The following is a 22,453-nucleotide window of genomic DNA, read 5'->3' on the forward strand; positions in this document are numbered from 1 at the left end:
ATTATATATATATATATATATACTTTTTTACAATATGGTTTTGATAAATAATATTATATTATATAAAAACTGTTAATGTCATTGTATTAATTGAACAGTTAATGTTTTTTTTGTAGATAATGTTTTACAATATGCAAGTCTTTGCTGTATGGGTTGTTTGTGCATCAGACATTTTGCAAATGTTTTCTTTTTTGTTACAGAGGAAGAATTAAGAAAACTGCGAGAAGAAACAAATGTTGAAACATTAAAGCAGGAACTTGATAAAGAGAGAATAAAAAGAATAGAGCTGGAACAAAAAGTCAACGAAGTGCTGAAAGCAAGGTAGGAGTTCACAATACTGATCACTTTGAAGTTTTACACAGTTCAGTCTTCAGAACTGTTGAACTTGCCTTTTTACATGCTCAATGCTTCCTTAACAACTCGGAGTAAGCGTACGCTGTTAAGCAGCATTTGCCATTTACGTTACATAACGTCGGGTGCTGTGAAATACGATTACTGTTATTATCCCTATGGGAATGCATCTCGTCCTCGTGACAGGGATATAGTGTAGACTCATACTTATATTTCCGATCATGAGCGCTCTTCATCCGTGGGACTATTCCTTAGCAGAAGTTATTGAGGGTTTTAGAATTGAGGTCACAGGGACTTTCAGTAGTCTGATTGATTGGTTGAGCTAAGAATGACTACATTTTCAGAACCAGTTTCTCAAATCTCATTATTTTGCATTGACCTTTGATAAAACAAGATCTATTGACTGTACTGTAAATGTTTTCACAATACTAACACCTGATTAATGGTATATCCTAGGAATGACTTGTACTGCTTTGATTGAACCAATACCATTTGCTATGATAATACTGAACCTTGCAATGTAGTGTTTTTATACTTGATGTAGGATGTTATTGACAGGCCTAAAATTGTACAGAAAAGAATATGCTAAACATTGGTTGTTTTTAATACTAAACGAAAAATAAATCAATAAAAAAACATCCATTACCTTTAACATTAAAACACTGCAACTGTTAACAGTATCCCATGCAGTAAAGGCCCGGAATTCAAGATCACAATTTTAAAAATAGAATTGCTTACTAACAGCTTGGCAAGCGACCTAAGAGTTTGTCAAGGAGCAGTTCTGCATGCCAGTGGCTAAATGTACGTCAATATAGTTATGCAAAACATGTACTACTGACACCAACAATCCAGTACGTACTATGAGGTACAAATCTATATTGAAAAGTTTCCTGCTGGTAGTAGTTTACTGTTGAACTTTTTAGTGTTTTTATTTATTTCAATATGTAAAGTATCTAAAACATAGCGGGTTCTTTTTTTAATAAACCATGGAAGACCCTTACAATTTATAAACATTATTTTTTTTCAGACCTTATTTCACTGCATTTCTGTTGTATGTAGTACTTAAGACCATGAAGATCCACCACTAGATCATTAAAACTGATCCCAACATCTATGTAATGTTGGTTAGTTCACACAATATTATTATTATTATTATTATTATTATTATTATTATTATTATTAATGCAACCTTACGTAAAATGTCTTGCCATTTTAAACAAACCCGTGTTGTCTTTTTTCCCTCCATGCAGAGCAGAAGAATCTGCAGTACAGCAGCCTACGAAAGTCAATGGAACAGGTAACAAAACATATAACAACCCTGTTTGAATGCTGTTTGAATATGGCTGATACTTTGCATGTACATGAACCTCCTGATGTGGAAAGTATATCCTGTTTACTCATTCAGCAGTGTGCGCTGGGTTTGTGTTCCTGACACCTGCTCAGTTTAACATAAAAAATCTAATTCGTTACCTATAATAGTTTTACTTGTCTGTGCACTCCAAAACCATGAAGTAACCTCACCTTATTGTTATCCTGTTTGATTACATGCCCGGTAGTTTTAGCTGGACATCCTCTTGCTATCACTTGCTGTGGTGTAAGCGTAGCAGTTTTAAATGGTTATAATTAAGGAAGCAACGTTAACATAAAGGATCTTCTGTTGTTCCCCACTTTGTTTTGGTTCCATTAACGTCTCAGGAGGAGATGCACCTTCTGCAAAACTTTTTTTTTTTTTTAATTATTTTTTTTTAGTATTTTCTCCCAATTTGGAATGGCCAATTATTTTATTACGGTCGGCTCACCGCTACCACCCCTGCGATGACTCGGGAGGGCGAAGATGAACACACGCTGTCCTCCAAAGCGTATGCCATCAAGCCGACCGCTTTTTTTCACACTGCAAACTCACCATGCAGCCACCCAAGAGCTACAGCGTCGGAGGACAACGCAGCTCCCGAGCAGCTTACAGGCAAGCCTGCAGGCGCCCGGCCAGACTACAGCGGTCGCTGGTGCGCGGTGAGCCGAGAACACCCTGACCGACCTAACCCTCCCTCCCCCCGGGCGACGCTCGGCCAATTGTGCGCCGCCCCTTGGAAGCTCCCATCCTCGATCGGCAAAGGAATAGCCTGGATTCGAACTCGCGACTTGCAGGCTATAGAGCGCATCCTGCACTCACGTGGAGCGCCTTTACTGGATGCGCCACTCGGGAGCCCCCCCAACTATTTTAATATTTTATAGGTCAGCACACCATTAAGTCTGTCACTTCCTCCTGACAGGAGGAAAGAGACCCCATTGGGGCTGGTAAGGGTTAGCTACCCTTGTCGGCAGTATCCAGCTCTTTAATTTTAAGAAATTAAAGAGAAAAATACCCCTAGAGTCTGCGAGAGCGGGGGCGGAAGATGACTCAACGTTGGACAACACGGTTAACGACTTAGGAACGGAAACGGATATGAGTATGGAGAGTACTTCACAAAAGACTAGTTCAAGATCTGCAGTTAACAAAGACATGGAACTCCAGGTTTGTGTCTGCGGCTGGAGCAAGGCGACAACGGCCAGGGGTTTGAAGATTCATCAAGGGAGAATGAAATGCTTGAGGGAGAAGGGACAAGGGCCTCGCATTGATCAGTACTTCTTACGAAGTCAGTCAAGTCAGTCGAATGAAATCCAGCGACAGGAAGCAAACCACAGTTCGCAGGATATCAGCACCCCTGTCATAGATGTGAGGAGGACTTGCATGGACACAGTTAGTGATGAACCTAATGATCCTTGTGAACCCGGTCAGACAAACCAGCATAAGAGAGAAAAGAACCTCAACGGGCACAAGCCTGGAGTTAAATGGCCAAGAGCTTGTGAGAAAACTGCATGGGACACAGTAAACACAGATCTCTGCGTTGCATTGGAAAGATTAAGTGGAACAGTTGAAAAGAAGCTGGATAAATTTGGGGACATCATCTACGCATATGGAAGTGAGAGGTTTGGAGTTGAAAAAAGGAAGGAAAAAGTACAAACTATTCCTGGAAAGTCTAGACGGCAGCAGGAGATTGAACGCTTAGTTAGAGAAAGGAGACAGCTGAGGAACCAATGGAGAAGAGCAGAACAAAGTCAGAAGGAGGGACTCAATCTCTTACAAAGGGTCATAAAAGATAAGCTTGCAACATTGCGCAGAGCTGAGCGCCTACGGAAACGCTACAAAAAGAAGGAGCGTGCGAGAGCTAACTTTTATAAAGACCCATTCAAATTTGTAAAGAAGTTATTCACCAGTGAGAAGAATGGCACACTAAAAGCATCTAAGGTTGAGCTGGAGAGATATTTGGAGGAAACACATACAGATTCAAAAAGGCAGGAGCCTATGTCAATTCCGTCAGACATCCCACCTATCAATCCACCAGAATACCAAATGGAGGACTGTGCACCTAAGTGGAAAGAAATAGAGCAAGCTGTGAAAAAAGCAAGGGCTTCATCATCTCCAGGGCCTAATGGAGTTCCGTACAGAGTGTACAAGAGTGCTTCAGGAGTTCTACGAATTCTGTGGAAATTGATGAAAGTGGCATGGGAAAAACAGGTTGTACCAAGAGCATGGCGCCGAGCAGGTGGAGTCTTTATACCTAAAGAAAAAGATTCTACAAGCATCAGTCAGTTTCGTCCCATTTCCCTATTAAATGTGGAAGGCAAGATTTTCTTCAGCATTATTGCTCAGAGATTGTCAGCTTACCTATTAAAGAACTGCTTCATTGACACTTCAATACAAAAAGCGGGCATTCCAGGTTTCCCAGGTTGCTTAGAACACATCAATGTGATCTGGCAACAAATTCAATCAGCTAAAAAGGAGAGGAAGGAGCTCCATGTGACATTCCTGGATTTGGCTAATGCATATGGTTCAGTGCCACATGAACTACTTTGGGCAGCATTTGATTTTTTCAGTGTACCGATGACAATAACAAATTTAGTGAAAGCCTATTTTGAAGATTTGCAATTCAGTTTTTCAACTTCAGAATTCAGCACTACATGGCAATGCCTAGAGGTTGGAATAATGGCAGGATGCACCATTTCTCCACTGGCTTTTACCATGGCAATGGAAGTAATCATTAGGGCATCAAAATGGGTAGTAGGAGGAGAGCGCTTGGCTTCTGGAATGCGACTACCACCAATTCGAGCATACATGGATGACATGACAACCATGACTACAACAGTAGCCTGCACTAATCGATTATTGGGCAAATTAACCAATAACATTGAATGGGCACGAATGCAATTCAAGCCCACTAAATCAAGGAGCATCTCTATAATTAAAGGCAAAGTAGTAGATAAAACATTCTTCATTAATGGTGAGGCAATACCAACAGTATCTGAGAAGCCAGTGAAGAGTCTTGGGAGATGGTACGACGGGGATCTAAAGGACACAGTTCGTGTGGGAGAAGTTAGACAACAAGCAGTGGAAGGGTTGAAGAGCATAGACAGCTGCGCTCTACCAGGTAAACTAAAACTCTGCTTTCAGTTTGGTCTACTGCCGAGGTTGCTGTGGCCACTGACTGTGTACGAGGTTTCTTTGACAACAGTAGAGAAGCTGGAAGCTTTAATCAGTTCATACATCAGGAAATGGTTGGGAGTTCCACGCTGTCTCAGCAGAGTGGGACTTTATGGTAAAGGAATACTGCAGCTACCAGTCTCTGCTCTAACCGAGGAGTTTAAGTGCGCCAAGGTCAGACTGGAAATGACATTAGTAGAGTCACGCGATAAATGCGTAAGGGAGGCAGCACCTGTGTTGAAAACTGGAAGAAAGTGGGCGGCAAAGAAAGCTGTGGAAGATGCAAAGGCTGCCCTTCGAATTGGTGATATCATGGGGCAAGTTCAGCATGGAAGAGGGGGTCTTGGTTTCAGTTCAACTCCTCCTACATGGCACAAGGCAGCCCCAGCTCAAAGAAGGAAGCTGGTAGTCAACGAGGTGCAAAAGCAGGAGGAGAGGATGAGGTGTATAAAGGCCATTTCCCAGGCCAAACAGGGAGAATGGATGAGATGGGAGAGTGTGGAACAACGCAAGATTGGCTGGCAAGACCTATGGTCAATGGAACAGAGCAGGATCAGTTTCCTCATCAGGTCAACATATGATGTTCTCCCATCACCACAGAACCTAAACCTCTGGGTAGGAGAGGATCCCTCATGTCCTTTGTGTTCATCACCTGCAACATTAAGGCACATTTTGACAGGATGTAAGGTGGCTCTTAGCCAAGGACGGTTTACTTGGCGCCATGACCAGGTGCTGCGATGTTTGGCCTTAGCATTGGAAGACAAGCGTAACATGACCAATAAGTTGCCACCTGTTCCATCAAAACATTACACACAAAAGACAACATTCCTCCGCCCAGGAGAGCAACCACCAAGAAAAGGTGTTAAAACCAATCCTCGCCCAGGACAACTGGAAGCTGCTAGAGACTGGAATATGCTGGCAGATGTTGGCCAACGGCTTATTTTTCCACCTGAGATTGCTACCACTAACCTTCGACCAGATATTGTCTTGTGGTCTGGATCAGCACGCCTTGTTCACCTGGTAGAGTTAACAGTGCCATGGGAGGACGCTGTAGATGAGGCGTATGAGAGGAAGAAACTGCGGTATGCTCAACTAGCCACTGAAGCGGAACAGCGAGGATGGAGAGTTCGGGTTTACCCAGTGGAAGTGGGTTGTCGAGGATTTGTGGCACACTCTACAACCCGGTTTCTCAGAGACGTCGGATTCAGTGGCCAAGAGTTGCGTCGCACAGTGAAGAACTTATCTGAAGCAGCAGAGAGGAGCAGCAACTGGCTGTGGTTGAGACGGAAAGATTCTGGCTGGGGACAGGTAAGTAAGCTGGGCTGAGTTGAGTGGGGGACGGAGGGGGGTGATGCTGGGACGCCAGAATCACCGTCGAGCCCTCTTGAGGTGTCGTGGGCTAGTCGACGAAACACTGAGGATGGAAGGTGCCCACTTGAAAACCCCAGAGATGTACCCTACTTAGCTCAATCCAGACGGTTGTCATGCTGATGCGCTGGGGAGGCCGCACTTTGGTTGATCCCCGGAGCCAGCATCGCAGCCGTTGTGTGTGCTGATGCGCCAGGGAGGCAAAATAAGCTAATCCCTGGAGCCAGCATTACACTTCAGCCATTAACACCAGACAGAAGGATATCTACATCATCATATGGAAGGAAACGTAAATGGATGGAGACGCATATGGATCACATTAGTTTACTGTAAAGCTACGTCTTAGTTGGTGCTTATCTTGGCGAGAGCCGAGTTCAAATCAGCATGAAGTTTTAACATCTACTCTCGTGTAATGGAAATCTCCCCCCCCCCCCCCACCCCTCCATTAGGAAATATGTGAACCACCAAACTAATGTGTTGAAGTGTGAGAACTCTGCAGCCTTTCTCTGTGAATGACCTCCTACTGGGGCCTAAAGTACAAAGGATTGACGGATAAAGGATTGCTTTTTTAAATTAGTTTCTTGTCATGTCAACACCCCCTCAAAAGCGACGCATTGAATGAAACTCAGAGTTCATTTCTCAGCTGGGGGTGATTAGGATTTCTAGAAGGGCTGTTTCAACAGAATCTCATCAGGGGAAACAAGATTGGGTGTGAAAATTAGGTAGTGCTGGGCTGATATGAGTTTGAGTTTCGGATATCAAACACATACTCCTCCTGAGAGAGGGGGAGCTGTGCGACGATGCAGATAGAGTTTATATACATACTCCCAAGCATTTTTAATTAAACCTCAAACTAAATCAAATGTGTAGTTAGTTTTAATGTAAAGGAATTATAAATGCAATTCTGTACTGTAGATTACACATACCGCATATTTTCAGGAAAATGCAAAGGCGTTTTTTTTTTCTTGAAATTGAATTCAAACTGCAATGTACTTAATTACAGTCCAGATGAAATTCAGTAACCTGAAGAGCAATTTGTACAAATGTCCAGTTGAACTGTAGCATTGTCACATACTGTAGAGAAACATCTATAACCTTTTTCATTTAAACTAGATTTATTTATTTATTTATTTTTTACAGAGAAAAAGGTTGAAACAGTCTATTCAAGATTTCAGAAATGGCTTTATGATAAGTTTGGGGTGTACATTGAGGACTTTCGATTTCAGCCAGAAGAAAACACTGTGGAGACGGAAGAACCACTAAGTGCTAAACGGTAAGCTGGCCATGAGGCTAAATGTTATATAATAAAGAAAATACAGATTGCAACCTACTCTATCTAAATGATTATCTCATGCCCAATGGTTGTGCTGTTTTATTCAGGTTGTACACATTAGTATCCCCTATAGAGGTTGCATACATTCTATATAGAGAACGGTTAATTGTAATGAAACTTGGTGTAGACGTTTTATCATTACAGTATCGTAATCAGTCCTGGTGACCTACATATTAATGGATTCAGGCCTGTGATTGTAGCTGCAGAACTATGGGTAGACTTCTGACTACCTGCCTCTTGCATAGTGAATCACCAGTGGGTGGAGAGCAGGTGTTTCATGGGCTCTTTGCTCTGCTGTAACTTAACTCTTCCCCTATACCTTTTGTCTTTACTTTTGTTGGTTACACTGTGCTATAGAGGCCAAGAATCTATTCTATGCATCACAAGCTTAAACCTCCATCGCGGTTTCACAATTGGAGCACTAGAGTACGGTACACATATTAAGGTATTGCCTGATGCACTGAAAACTGCTGCCTTTCATGTCTCTCTTATAGCTTCCTCCAACAATTGGAGCGTGGGTGTGTGGTACTAACGCATTTGGATGTTTAAGCATCGCGTTCCCTAAACTCGCAGCATTCTGATGAGAGGCTGCCTTTTGGAATGATGTTTTGTCATTTTGGGTTGTTTTAATGTGAAATGACCCATACTGAACTTGTGAAAGGTCTGCTGTCTTTACAGCAAACACATACAATTGAGATGTGGCCAATGGCACTGTACTATATATTGACATATGTATTTAATGACTCGACCTGGTTTATTTTGTTTTCTAGGTTAACAGAAAACATGAGAAGATTAAGTAAGTAAACGGATCTCTACAGTTGCTTTTTAAAGATTAACTTATAAAATATTTTTTAAATGACTTATTTTCAAATAATGATAAAAAGTGTATTTACACTAAAAGACATAGCCAGGTACATCTTTATAAGAAGTTAAGAGGCACATTTCTAGCCTTTTCAGACAATGTCATTTCGGGCCTTGGAGAACATTAGCAGTCTGACAGGTTTTATTGTGGAGCTTGCTACAAAAGGCTTCTTGAGTAAAGGGGAAAATGGTTTATTTCTTCTTGAATTTCAGAGCGAGGTGCCAAACCTGTCACTAACTTTTTAAGGAACCTCTCAGCCTTATCAAATTGGCACTCTGTATACACTTCAGCAATTGCCTTCATTGTAAGTATTCATCACTCTAATGATTTGAAATTTTGTTCAGTATACAGTGTTATTTATTTTCTTGACATTAAGCCTAAAACAGTAAATAGACTCGCTGAGTTTTTTTCTTTCTGAATATGCTTAAATATTTGTATTGCATTATATCTGTTAGCTTTGAGTAAATGTTGAATGTTGTCTTGGATTTGGGTTTCATTGCATAGCATAGATCTTACTAACAACATTGGGGAGGACAGGCTTCCCACTAAGTGGGTAAACCAGACTAAGCTCTGTTGCAATACAGGTTGTTTGACAATTAAAATACAGCACACATTGAGGTCAGTGAAAGAGCAGATATATGTATTTACCACCGGCAGTATTAAAATATGCTGCTGTTATACAGCGCTAGAATTTAAGTCAATGAGTGCTACAAAAATTAAGCATATTGGAATATGCTTGCAGTTCAGCCCCAAACTCAGACTTTGCCGTTCAGTTACACTTTTTAAGGGAAAAGGTTAAATTTTTTTATTATTGGCTAGCTTTTTTAGTTTTTTCTTTTAATATCAGTGCACCAGTGTGTTGTTTCCCCCTTTTTGTAGATTTACATGAATGCTGCGTGGCATGGCTGGGCCATCCCTATGTTCCTCTTTTTAGCCATTTTGAGGTTATCCTTAAATTATCTCATTGCAAGGTAAGCAGTCTCACTTTAATCATGTTTGGTTCTTCTGAGAAATACTAAGCACAAAAGTATACTGTAGTAGGATGTACTATAGTATAATCCAGCTACGTATTGATTCACTGAGTGCAAATTACAATTCCTGTCTAGGTAGATTTGTAGTGTTAAATCGAGTAAGCACTATTACTGTACTTTTTTCTGAAATGTAAATGTTGCTTTCTCTGCTTTGCCTACATTGATAAATTGCAATAACTCCAGAATTAATAATAATAATAATAATAATAATAATAATAATAATAATAATAATACTGTTGTGTTCCTGTTTGCAGGGGTTGGAGGATACAGTGGAGTATTGTGCCTGAAGTTTCAGAACCTGTGGTAAAGTCTGCTTTTATACTAGACACAGGAAGTTGTGACTTGTCACGAGAGCTGCTTTACTCCTGGCTTGTTGCAAATCTAAATCTAAAGTACAACAGTTGTCTTTCAGTATTTCATTTAGCATGTAAGATCAAGATTTTCTGAAGAATGCAACACACAATTGATGTCAGACAAATGTAGTATTTGTGTTAATTGTTTAACATTCGTCTGTATAATTATGCAACACAGCTTTTATTCCACCACAAAATGATAAAAATAGCTTTTTACATGCAATCATTTCATGAAATGCACTTCTTCATGCTTAGGAACCTCCAAAAGAAGACCTTACCGTATCAGAAAAGTTTCAGCTTGTTCTTGATGTTGCACAAAAAGCACAGGTACTCTTAAATTCTTTTGTATGCTTGGCTCTTGTGATTTTAGTTTTCCCCTTTTTTACTTTTGGTTTTCTTGTTTTTAAATATAGTACAAAGATTGCAAAAACCGCTCATGTACACAAAGAATATTCCATTTATGAAAAACTCACTAAACACATTTAACTAACATACATACATACATACATACATACATACACAGTTGTCCTGCGTTATACAAATGACACCAATATAAAAACAGTGCCATTTTTACCCATTATATCGCCACCCCACTGTCTGCCATTCGCCAACTTCCCAAGCCAAGCAAACGTAAATATAAGCATTGTAGTTTCCCTCATTGTAGCGCCAGCGAAATAATCATGGCCAATTAAAACAACAAAGTTATGCAGTTAACCTTTGACTGGCTTTCCTAATTCGTTGTTAACTGAACGTTCATAGCAATGTCACCAACACTCCCACTCGAGTCGACCCTACATTTAACACCAGAGCAAAAGAAAAAAAATCTGCATGTATGCATCTGAAAATAAGAAAGCACGACATCGCAAATGTTTTCTTGCCTAAATGAGGCATACTGTTAATCGAAGGACAATTGGAGACATTGTAATGCATAAAAACAAATGGCTTACCTTGATGGAACGGGTCGATTTGTTTAACCTGAGAAAGGCTTGATGCAGTCTAAAATAAGTGACTTTTATACACCACAGTAAATGTTAAAAAAAAAAAAAAAAAGTACGGTAAGAGGTTTGTTTGTTTGTTTACGTGCAAGTTTTGCACAAATGAAGGCTGACTTAAACTAAAGCATCAGTTTTGTAAACGGCAGAATAGTCTAGTACTGTAATTATTTTGTTTTTTGGTTTTTTTTGACTCACTATAACGCCACCCTTGCTTATTGCTGTTTTTGCCCATGGCCCTTACCAGGCGGTGTGTGTGTGCGAGATAGATAGATAGATATAAAGCAACCAATTTTGTTTAGAGCTTGGATGAAATAATGGAGTTCAAAGTCAATGCACAGTCCTGCACTGCTACCGTGTTTATATCTGACCCTCAGTGGCCTCTGCAACACTATTTGCATTAGTCCAGGGCATCAGAATCAATAGGGTAGTTCTTCTTTAAAATGTATTATGTGCTCTCTAATATCCAGCAAGTAGGGAAGAAACCTCATGCCACGCACACGCGCACACGCCCACACACACACACACATGCATGCTCACAGACAACTCTCTGGGTGGAGTTGTTAGTATTGTAGCCAGCAGATGTCCAGGTCATGCCTGAGAAGGGTTGTAAATTCTCATTGGCCCAGCAGTGAGAATGTAAGAACTTTTTTTTTGTCACTAAACCTCTGTATGTTTGTATTTTAATTGTTATAACATTCATCTTTCCTAAATACAGAATCTGTTTGGCAAGATGGCAGATGTGTTGGAAAAAATCAAAAAGTAAGTAGACTCCCCTCCTAAAACACCTGTTCTTAAATAATATGGTTTCTAGTAGTACTTAAAATAAGAAAAGTGTACGTGTTTCCGTATTGCCTTTAATCAGATGTTTGTTATTCCTGTTCTTGCAGCTTATTTATGTGGGTCCAGCCTGAAATAACACAGAAGCTATATATAGGGCTCTGGGTTGCATTTATTACATCTTGTTTCCTTCCCTTCAAACTGGTGGGCTTTCTCATGGGTAAGAAACTTCTTTTATTTGGGGGGGGGGGGGGGGGGAGGGGGGGTTATGCCTTAAATTGTTTGAATAGATACATTAAGGGATATTTCTTATTAATATTTGGTGTTGGTCCATTTTCAACACAGGGTTTGGGGATTTACTCTCAGTATATATAGTTCTCTGAATATGACTAGAGTTCAGTGTAGCTGTGCACCTACCAGTAAATGTTTATTGAACATCAGTATTACATTTTTTTGTCCTTTTTATAATATATTTTTAAATGGTTTCATTCATTTTGTTTTCTGAAAAGGAGTGTATGCTGGAATCAAGTTTTTCATGATTGATTTCATCTTCAAACGTTGCCCAAAGCTCCGAGACAAGTATGATACTCCTTACATTGTGTGGACGAACCTGCCAACTGACCCGCAGCTCAAAGAAAGGACAAATGCAACAGTATCAAGACGGGTAACTAATCCCCTTTCCTCTACTCTTTCACTGAACTGCTGGGTGGTTAAAACTCATGTTATTTTGACTGCATACTTCATCAGTAATTAAACCTTTTCCTTTTTTAGATGGATTTTCATGTCGCCAGGTAGCCATGCATAATCCAGTTTACTTATTAGTCACTCTGAAACAAACACAGCTTCTGCGTGGTCTACCAAGCAGCCAGTATCGTTGTCTCTTTGCTGTTAATTGCTTCATATAGATTTATTATGTGTGTTATATTTTGCTGTGTGTTATTATACTGTCCTGCATCGTTCTTTTTATTCTCTGCTCTGTGTTCATTTATTTTTGGTTACGATTCATAGCGCTTTCAATTTGAAGCTTACTTGAAAGCAAGGGGGCGTATGAACTGAATGCAGCCATGACAGTCGTGCCAAATGAATGTAGTGAAATGGAGAATAAAAATATCCATGCAGTAGAGCAGGAAAGGGGCTTGAGGGGAAAATATTGGCTCAAAGGGTTATTACAATTTATATGAACGGTTTGTATTAGAAAAATACTTCCCAATTAATACACTCTTCTAGTATCATGTTAAATGTAACATTTTACATCTGCATGCTAATTTATATTCTAATCACATAAATAAACAATGGTTAGATTTTAATTGTAACTATTTAAATATTTCTGAAGTATTTTTCATGAACTTAAGGAACAGTTTGTTATAGTGGCTTCTGGGGGGGGGGGTTAAAGGAAGTTTCTTTTTTATTTTAACTTTTTGTTTTTATAAATGACTTTAGAAAAAAAAAAATCTTTGCATTATTTTTTACATGCTGTGTAGCCTGTAGACTTCCTTACCTATATTCCCTTTTCTGTTAACACTGTTTGTGCTGTTGGTGTATTACTTGGTTCTTGTTTCATTTCTTCTACTGTAACCTAGCCATGACATTTTTCTTTTATCACTGTCACATTGGTGTTCTGTTATTTTCTTTTCCTGCCAGCTGTCAGGGCATGAAAAGGTATGGACTTTCATGTGTGCGACAGTTTACTAGTTTGAAAGTGCTTGTGTGCAAGATAAGCTGACATGCTGTGTGTGCATTAGATACATTCCTGGTTAACACAGTCTAGTGTGTGTATTTATGGAGTAAAATGTGTGCCATATGTTTTCATATCACACTAACTGCATACACTACAGTGTGTACTGTATATATAACTCATGATTGAAACAAATTAGTCCAAATGCAAAATGAGCATAGTTGACCTCCATGCTGCTATTGCGAAGCAATACTGTGCTACACAACCTGGGTATCATCATATGTATATCCTTAGTTTTGATTTATGTATTTTAATCATCCCATCATTTATTTGATGTTTTGTTTTTATTTAACTATGTGGCAACATTTTCATCCATAGTTGTGGTGTGTGTAATAGAAATAGCAGGAACCCTCTTCTGATGGAGCTGTCTCCTGTGTTTGTGGTGTGTGCTCTGAGACTGTGTCTGCAAAACAGGGGCAGGCAAAGAGGAAGTGGATTTATCAACATGAACCATTATGAACGTTGCTTCTTTTTAATATTACTTTTGTCCTTGGTGGTAATAGAGGTTGTTATAAGGTAACTATCTGAAACAGTTAAACAAGGGTTTGAAAGAAAACCAAACGATGTCGCACAAATCCATCATCCGTAGGGTTCTTTGTTGTCTTAGATTTTTTAAAATTATTTTTCTGAATTTACCATGCTTAATCTTGGTCCTCCAGACATAGTGCCTATACTTGAAACTGCTAGTTCTGCCATTCAGTTTAGGTGCATGTATTGTAAATCAATACTGGTTTCAGTGAAAAGCTGCTCAGATTTTAATTTTAATTTTAGTTTTTGTTATGTAGCAAAACAATATTGAGTAGTGACATTATTCTGTATTTGATATATGAAACTGTTTTTATGTTTTTTAATGGGGCTGTAGTTTGTGTGTGAAGGTTTCCTGCACTTATTTTTGGTCTACTGTATGCAAGGGTATTTTTTGTATACAAAGTTTAGCAGAATATTGTGGTAATACTATTCTGTGTAATTTTGATAGCTTCACCATTGCAATATGGTTGTGTCACGGTTCTGTGTTTTGCTTAAAGGTACAATTAGTTTTATACCTGTTTTTATAATGGCTAAGGCAAAAGCTGAATTTCAGTTCATGTTATGCCTATGTATGGAAAGGCTTGAGTATCACTGTGGAGATAATGTGATATAAAACAAAAACAAAAAAACAAAAAACAGAACCTTGATTATCCAGGATTGTGTACTTGATCTGGATGAAAGCTGTTTCAAGAGACAGTTAGTTTTAGAAAAGGTTTTCTGCACATTTTATAAAACACATTTAAATATTATACTGTTTCTACTTTAACTCTGCTACAGTATGTGAGATGACATTCTTCTTCCAAATTATATTATTGGGTAGTGGTTTCGAGTTAACATTTTAAAGCCTTTTTTCCCCTTGTTCAGACCTGTACACCCTCAAGTGTACCTATGCAGGTAGTCTGCATAGACAACGCAACTGTTCTGTAACATTTCAAACCATTCTTACGCAGATTTCTTTCCATCTTTTTATGTTAGACTAACTAAAATTGATCTGCTCGATCCAGATAGCAAGAAATATATACTTTTTTCAAAATTGATAATATTTTGTACAAAACTGCTTTTTCAATTATAAAAAATATGGCATATATTTCCTCCATACATTTTTTACACTATTACTAATACTTAGAATACGTTTTAAATTATGGTTCCAGTGTTTGATTAGCTTGTATCTGGAACTTGTGCTCTGTTTTTCACAGTATTTATTATTATTATTATTATTATTATTATTATAGGAACATACATTTTTGTTGGATTAAAGGTGCCCTGTCATTTTCAGCCGCTTTTAAAGGCTTAAAAAAAAAAAAAAAAAAAAAAAATCATAAAGTTGTAACCTCTACTTAAATTGTTTGGTATAGTTTTAATTATGTTTTTAATTAATTTGTCAGATCAAATGGAAATATATCAAAGCTCCCAGTGATGCCTGAATACCAATGTTTTTTGTGTCCAGCTTTATCACAAAACACAATATTACAGTTGCGGTAACAAAATGGGCCTGAGAGACCTTTATTTCATATTAAATAGTTAGACAAAAATATTGTTTTAGTTATTATTATTATTATTATTATTATTATTATTATTATAGAGGTAATCAGGTTAATCTCCAACGGGTAGATACCTGTTTGTTTATTTTTGAAATTGCAGTAGATTCAATGAAAAACGTTTCTTTTAGTTTTTGTAACAATAAAAGGGTTGATAAAATATGACAGTCCAACTTTATGCGATTTCATAGGGTATTTGCTCATGTCTTTAATCCAGCATGTGTTGTGTTGTTTTTTTTTGGTGAACTAAGAATCTAGTTTAGTTGCGTTTTGCACTTAATTTTGATTGCATTATCAAGCTGCCCAGACTGAATTTTTAAACCATAAAAAAAAACAAAAAAAACTTGAGGGATGAGTAGGTTTGTCATCACCCCAGCTTGCAGTATGCTTTGCATGAGATTGAAAAAAGCAGCAGTGCACTTTCTTTTAAGACAGTCAAGCTTAGAAAAGTCTTTGCCTGCCCTGCGTGCCAGAAAATGTTTAAATTTGGGATCAATTTAAATACATCTTTGGTAGATTTATTTTGCATTTTATGAACGGCTGTGCGTTTGGTTTGCTGTTTGATTTATATAAAGCAATTATGCCTATACAATAGGTTTAAGTGCTGAACCAGTGATGGAGAATGCAACAGAAAAATCCTCCATTGTTGCATAAAACAGAAAGGGTCTTTTGAGTTGATATTCAGTTAGAAGAAACCCTCTGTGTTTTACTAGGAATTAAAAAAAAAAATGTTTCTCCATTTATAGGTTCAACCAGTTACATCATCCCGAAGCATCCTTGGGACAAATAACCCTTCGGTGATCAATAGGGAAGATGAAGGCGGGCGATCTCACAGCACCAAAAAAGGCAGTTTCCATGAAATCTTCAACTTGTCAGAGACTGAGCGCCCTCTAGCGGGTATGTATTGTAACAATAAAATGCAGACTTTTTTGGGATTTCTGGTATTTTCACACTAAATTAGGCAAGATTTAACTGGATAACAAGTATAATAAAGAACATTCTTTTTTTCTTTTTTTTCTGTGTGTGTCTTCTGCCCAGCAGGAGAATGTCGTATTGACATGGTAATTTCAAAACTAAAATCCCACCTTTTGCTTTAAATACTGATACAATGCTTTAATTACAAGAGTAGCATAATAATGACTCTAATGTATGTTTATCTGTTTATTGTCTTAAAAGATGACATGCTTTATGTAATGGCATGGCTTACTTCATCCTTTGTAAAAACCCTATTAACAGTGTGTTACGTGATTCCCATTTGATGTTAAAGCAGCTGTGTTCCACAATCCAGCTCTGTTATTAAATTAGAATTCCTTGTTGTCTGTTTTAAACTACATCCTTCCACAAACTTTACTTTATTAGCAAGCAGACTTTGTTGACAGTCCGGAGACAATTGTAAACACTCCCTGAAGGTAGTAGATTTTTTCCTGCTGTTTTACTTGCATGTAAACATGATGTACGATTTCATTTTTTTAATAACTTTAATTTATTTTGCAGCCTATGAAAATGGATGGCGTTGTTGCTTGATAAATAGAGACAGAAAGATGCCAACTGACTACATTCGTAATGGAATCCTTTATGTAACAGAAAAGTAAGCAAGATTTTTAGCTTATTGTAGGTTCAAGTTCTTTGGTCAGTATTGGAATATGACGACTTGCATACAAACTGTTTGATTCTATAGTAATAAAGTATGACATTATATATTTTATTTATATATATTTATTAAGTATATATTTATAAAGATAGATGCAGTCTTTCTGACAAGGTAAAATAGAAATACAGTAATATTAACATGTAATGTTTTAAATGCTGACAGTCTTTTTTTATCATTTAGTTTTTGATCTCTTTGCTTTAAATGAATTACTGCTGCTTCATTTCTCCCATTCTTTCTTTGCATTATTTTTATGTTTGGTTCCTGCAATGAATAACTAATAATAAGTAATACATAAATCCAATGTAAGGCATAATAGTAACAGCAGCACAGGACCCCAGCCTGCTAGCATCGTGTTTTATTGATGCACTTTATTAAGGTCAGCAGTTGGCATCTTGCACTGTTTGGTCACAGTCTAGACACTTGAGGGCAAGAGCCACACACCCCGGTCTTGGTGAGAGCCAACAATGGAAATGTATATCATTTACAGTAAGGCCTGGAAAGCCCTCGGCTGCCACCACCAGGGAAGTCGTCAGCTGTGACAGTCAGTCTCTCATAGCAATAGGATTATTTCATAGGGGAGATTTGTCATAAAACAAATGCAAAAGAATTCCAGTTTCTTGACAATATGAACACAATTAAACTGTGTAATAATTAGAAACTAGAATTACAATTGGAAAATCTCCTTGTCTTAAGTTTATGCACAGGCAGTTCCTGCACAGTGGATAGGTGCAATATCATATTAAATGAAGCCTTCATCATCAGGGTACAACTTGGGTTGGGTTAACTTGATCCGCAGCAGTGCTTAAGTAAACTACGGTAGCTTTATAGTGCTGCAGGGAATTACATGTCACATCACATGATCAAACTGATTTGCATCTGAGGGAGATGCCAAAGCTAATCGGGTAGATGTGCAAAAGTGGTGCTGGGCGGTGTGCATTGGTGGAGGAGACTATCAAAGTGACTTAATTATTACAACCAGGGCTGGCCTTATTATTATTATTATTTATTATTATTATTATTATTGTTGTTATTATTTATTTCTTAGCTGACGCCCTTATCCAGGGCGACTTACAATTGTTACAAGATATCACCTTATTTTTTTACATACAATTACCCATTTATACAGTTGGGTTTTTACTGGAGCAATCTAGGTAAAGTACCTTGCTCAAGGGTAAAGCAGCAGTGTCCCCACCGGGGATTGAACCCACGACCCTCCGGTCAAGAGTCCAGAGGCCCTAACCACCACTCCACACTGCTGCCTTAGGGCAAGGCGGCGGCCTAGGGCCCCACACTTAAGGCCCCCCCCCCCCCCCCCCGCGCACGTCACAAATTGTATGACGTCTTCAGAGTCGAAACAGTCTCGCGAGTATTATGTCAGCCCCTCGCAAGTACGAGTCGGGCCATTGTAAAAGGAAAATAAAAAATATAAAGAAATTCAAGTCGAGCAGCAACAAGGAGCTCTGCTGCTGTATCTAGACAAACCAGCAAATAAAAACCTGCTTCAGGAAGCAAATTGATCCGATTCAGACTCTTCACAATAATCATCTCCAAAGTATTGATTTCTGCTTACCAATGTAACGTTACCACATTTGCACTTTCTGACTGACAAAGTGGACGGATTTCCTCATGTAAGTGTACTCGATCATAAGAAATTTAGGTAACGCTTTGTATTGCGTGGCATAAATTAATATTAAATAGATATGCAATTTCATATTAAATTAATATTTAATAGATAGGCAATTGCATATTAAATTAATGTTACATTAATATTTAATAGATATGCAATTGCATATTAAATTTACGTAACATTATTCCTTGTTACTTCCCATTAACATTCAAGTCAGATTAACTGTATTTTCAATAAGGACATGTAAACAATGGGCAATTATTACACATTTTCAAGGGTAACAAAACGTAATATAAATGGTCGTGATATGCAATTACATTTTCAATCAACATTGGTTAACATTTAGCAAGATACCAGCTATTGCATATTTATTACATATTAATTTAATATGCAATTGCAAATTACATGTTTGGAAGTACACTCATAAATGCAGCGTGGTGTAAAATAAAGCTGCTTCTTAGCTAGAATATTCAGAAATAATGTTTTGTTGGGCATGTTTTAATTTACAAAGCAAAAATTAAAGAGCACTCAAAACTGCAGCTGCATGTGCAGTATCCAAGTATGAAATGTTACACGTGGATTTGAAAAGTAGATCGGTCAAATATAATTTTAGATTTATATAAAAAGATAAAAAGAATAACCTTTGCAAACAGTTTTTATTTCAATTAAGTGACAGCACACAGGCAGTATGGCTTGCCTACTTGATTACTGAAGGTGAGCAGTAGCCTACCGTTTTATTGACATAATGTGTGGGGGTGTTTTTTTGTTTTTGTTTTTTTTTTTTTTTATTGGAATTTTTTTTTTGGGGGGGGGGGCGGGGTCACCGTCTAGGGCCCCACACAGACTAAGGCCGGCCCTGATTACAGCATAACTTATTTTGTAAATTGTTCAACTTTGTAAACTGTTTTTATTAATTAATTTACTATTCCACAGTGCCGTGAAAAAGTATTTGCCCCATCTGATTTTCTGCATTTTTGCATATTTTTGACACTGAATGTTATCGGATCTTCAACCAAAACCTAATATTAGATAAAAGGGACCCTGATTGAACAAATAACACAAAAATGTGATACATATTTCATTTATTTATTAAAGAAAGTTATGCAACATCCAATGCCCCCGTGTAAAAAAGTAATCACCCCCTTAGACTGGTTACGCCAGCTTTAGCAGCAATAACTGCAACCAAACGCTTCCAGCAGTTATTGATTACTCTAACAGCACCGTGGAGGAATTTTGGCCTACTCCTCCATGCAGAACTGCTTCAGCTTAGTGACATTTGTGGGTTTTCAAGCATGAACTGCTCCTTGCAGGTCCTGCCACAACATCTCAGTGGGGTTTAGGTCTGGACTGACTAGGCCATTCCAAAACTTTAAATTTCTTGTTCTTCAACCATTCTGATGTAGACTTGCTTGTGTGTTTCGGATCATTGTCTTGCTGCATGACCCAGCTGTGCTTCACCTTCAGCTCACGGACAGATGGCCTGACATTCTCCTGTAGAATTCTCTGATAGAGAGCAGAATTCATGGTTCCTTCAATGATGGCAAGGCGTCCAGGTCCTGATGCAACAAAGCATCCCCAAACCATGACACTACCACCACCATGCTTGACCGTTAGTATGAGGTTCTTACTGTGGAATGCAGTGTTTGGTTTTCGCCAGACATAATGGGGCCCATGTCGGCCAAAAAGTTCCACTTTTGACTCATCTTTCCATAGAACATTGTGGATCACCCAGGTGCTTTTTGGCAAACTTGAGACGAGCATTCATGTTTTTTCTTAGTGAGCAATGGTTTCTACCTTGCTACTCTACCATGAATCCCATTTTTGCCCAGTGTCTTTCTGATGGTGGAGTCATGAACACTGACCTTAGCCGAGGCAAGAGAGGCTTGCAGATCCCTGGTTGTTCTAGGGTTCTTTGTGACTTCCGGGACGATTTTATGCCTTGCTCTTGGAGAGATTTTGGCAGGACGGCCACTCCCGGAGGTCTTCAGGAATCTTTTGTTCGTGGCATGATGTGCCTCTAGAACCTGTCTCCTGACAACTTCACTCTGATGGTAAGGGCCAAAATTAGTCAGATATATATTGGGCAGGGCTGGCCCAAATCAGGCCTGGTTGTTAACCAAAATACTCAAACAGCTGACCCTAATTATCCCTTTAATTGGGTTGAGTTAACTAGGGAGGGCAGTAACGTTTTCACACCTGAAGATTGCATGTTTGATTACCTTGCACACCAAACAAATGAAAGAAGTACCAAACTTTGGTGGCATTTTTTCTCTGACTCTCTCTAAATACTACTACAACCCACAAAAAAATCTGACCAAATACAATGTGAAAAATATGCAAAATTGCAGGAAATCAGACAGGGGGCAAGTACTTTTTCATGACAGTGTGTGTGTGTGTGTGTGTGTGTGTATATATATATATATATTTGATATTTTGCATATAATGATACTTACAAAAGTTTCCAAATACATTCCTTTTAGTTTTTGTTATAAAGATAAGAAACATTGAAAAAGCAACTTTTTTTTTTTTCTTCTCCAGTTATTTATGCTTTGAAAGCTCCAAGTCCGGATCATCCAAGAAAAATAAAGTCATAAAACTAACAGACATAACAGATATTCAAAAGGTATGTTCTCAATGTGTGTGCTTGTTTTCTGTTCGCTTTCATCTGGCCATTGCTTTGCAATTTATGTCAAAGCTAACATTTGTAATTGTATGCCTTTCTGTTTTGCTTTCATTTAATGTGATTTACATCAGGCATTCTGTTGTGCCTTTTCATTAGAAAAACATTATGGAATAATGAATAGGTGTTTTGAGAAATGTCATTTTTGCTGTTGGTAATACTACCTTAATTCATCTGTGTTCCAGTTTGTGGATAATTTTATTTTAAAATGTCTTCATTAATTGGCATGATTTCATTAAAATGTTCAGTATGATACTCAGACGCCATAGGTATAAGCAGTGTAATGTTATATGCAGCCTCTTAAGTTAAATGTTTAGATATTTTTGTTGAATTTGAGTAAAGCATATTTGGGAGAGTACAAATAACATCCCCCCAAAAATCTGATGACTTTTATACATGGTTAAACAAATTTATACATTTTGGAAAATTATCACAAATACATGTATAGCCTTTTACAATTACAATTAAAATATTAGATAATGAATTAAATTAATAAAATAATAAAGCATGACAGGACATGTTTAAAAGCATGTATATTTTTTTCCAGTACAAAGTGCTGTCTGTACTGCCAGGATCAGGCATGGGCATTTCAATAGCAACACCGTCTACACAAAAGGTGAGTTAACCATACACAAAGGGCCCATATACAAATGGGTTAATGCATGAGTAAGTGGTGTACTCATTCGTGGAGACAGGTGCTTTTTAGTATGAATGATTTCCAACGCGTAAGTTTAGGAGCTGCCAGGCACTTTAAACTTTAAGTCATCTTCCTGTTTTAATGGATGCACAGCTAGTTCAGTGAACTAAGACAGCCCCACTTGTGATTTGGAAAGCATTTACACATGTGGTGTTAGGCTGTTCTACATTTAGTGGTTACACCTGTTTCCACGTGGTGTAAATGTAGTCTCTATTGCTTAACACCTGTTTTTAATAAAATGAGCAGAAAGCTACCCGACATTGCCAATTTTCTATATATTTGCAAAATTTATAAGTTAAAAAGAAATTGGCAGCCGTCAATATATATTGTAATATAGTTGTTTTTTTTATCTTTAGAAAGGCAAAAGTCCTGCAGTTTGGAAAGGGGGGTAATGTAATGTGTATCATC

General features: G+C 38.1%; 1 protein-coding gene across 5 annotated transcripts in view; it reads left to right on the forward strand.

The window, feature by feature from the left end:
- The window catches only part of LOC117962316 (GRAM domain-containing protein 4-like), a 58,663-nt gene that overhangs the window by 32,906 nt on the left and 3,304 nt on the right, over positions 1–22,453 (forward strand). For all 5 annotated transcript variants that reach the window (XM_058986092.1, XM_058986090.1, XM_058986091.1 and 2 more), the window contains 15 exons: positions 201–321; positions 1,602–1,648; positions 7,379–7,511; positions 8,342–8,367; positions 8,646–8,737; positions 9,313–9,404; positions 9,719–9,767; positions 10,073–10,144; positions 11,528–11,571; positions 11,700–11,809; positions 12,099–12,253; positions 16,137–16,287; positions 16,885–16,978; positions 21,207–21,291; positions 21,896–21,964. In XM_058986092.1, the coding sequence (XP_058842075.1) occupies positions 201–321; positions 1,602–1,648; positions 7,379–7,511; positions 8,342–8,367; positions 8,646–8,737; positions 9,313–9,404; positions 9,719–9,767; positions 10,073–10,144; positions 11,528–11,571; positions 11,700–11,809; positions 12,099–12,253; positions 16,137–16,287; positions 16,885–16,978; positions 21,207–21,291; positions 21,896–21,964 (1,340 nt within the window). The remainder of the gene's footprint in view (positions 1–200; positions 322–1,601; positions 1,649–7,378; positions 7,512–8,341; positions 8,368–8,645; positions 8,738–9,312; positions 9,405–9,718; positions 9,768–10,072; positions 10,145–11,527; positions 11,572–11,699; positions 11,810–12,098; positions 12,254–16,136; positions 16,288–16,884; positions 16,979–21,206; positions 21,292–21,895; positions 21,965–22,453) is intronic.

The sequence above is a fragment of the Acipenser ruthenus genome, chromosome 14 (assembly GCF_902713425.1).
Source record: "Acipenser ruthenus chromosome 14, fAciRut3.2 maternal haplotype, whole genome shotgun sequence".
NCBI lineage: Eukaryota > Metazoa > Chordata > Actinopteri > Acipenseriformes > Acipenseridae > Acipenser > Acipenser ruthenus.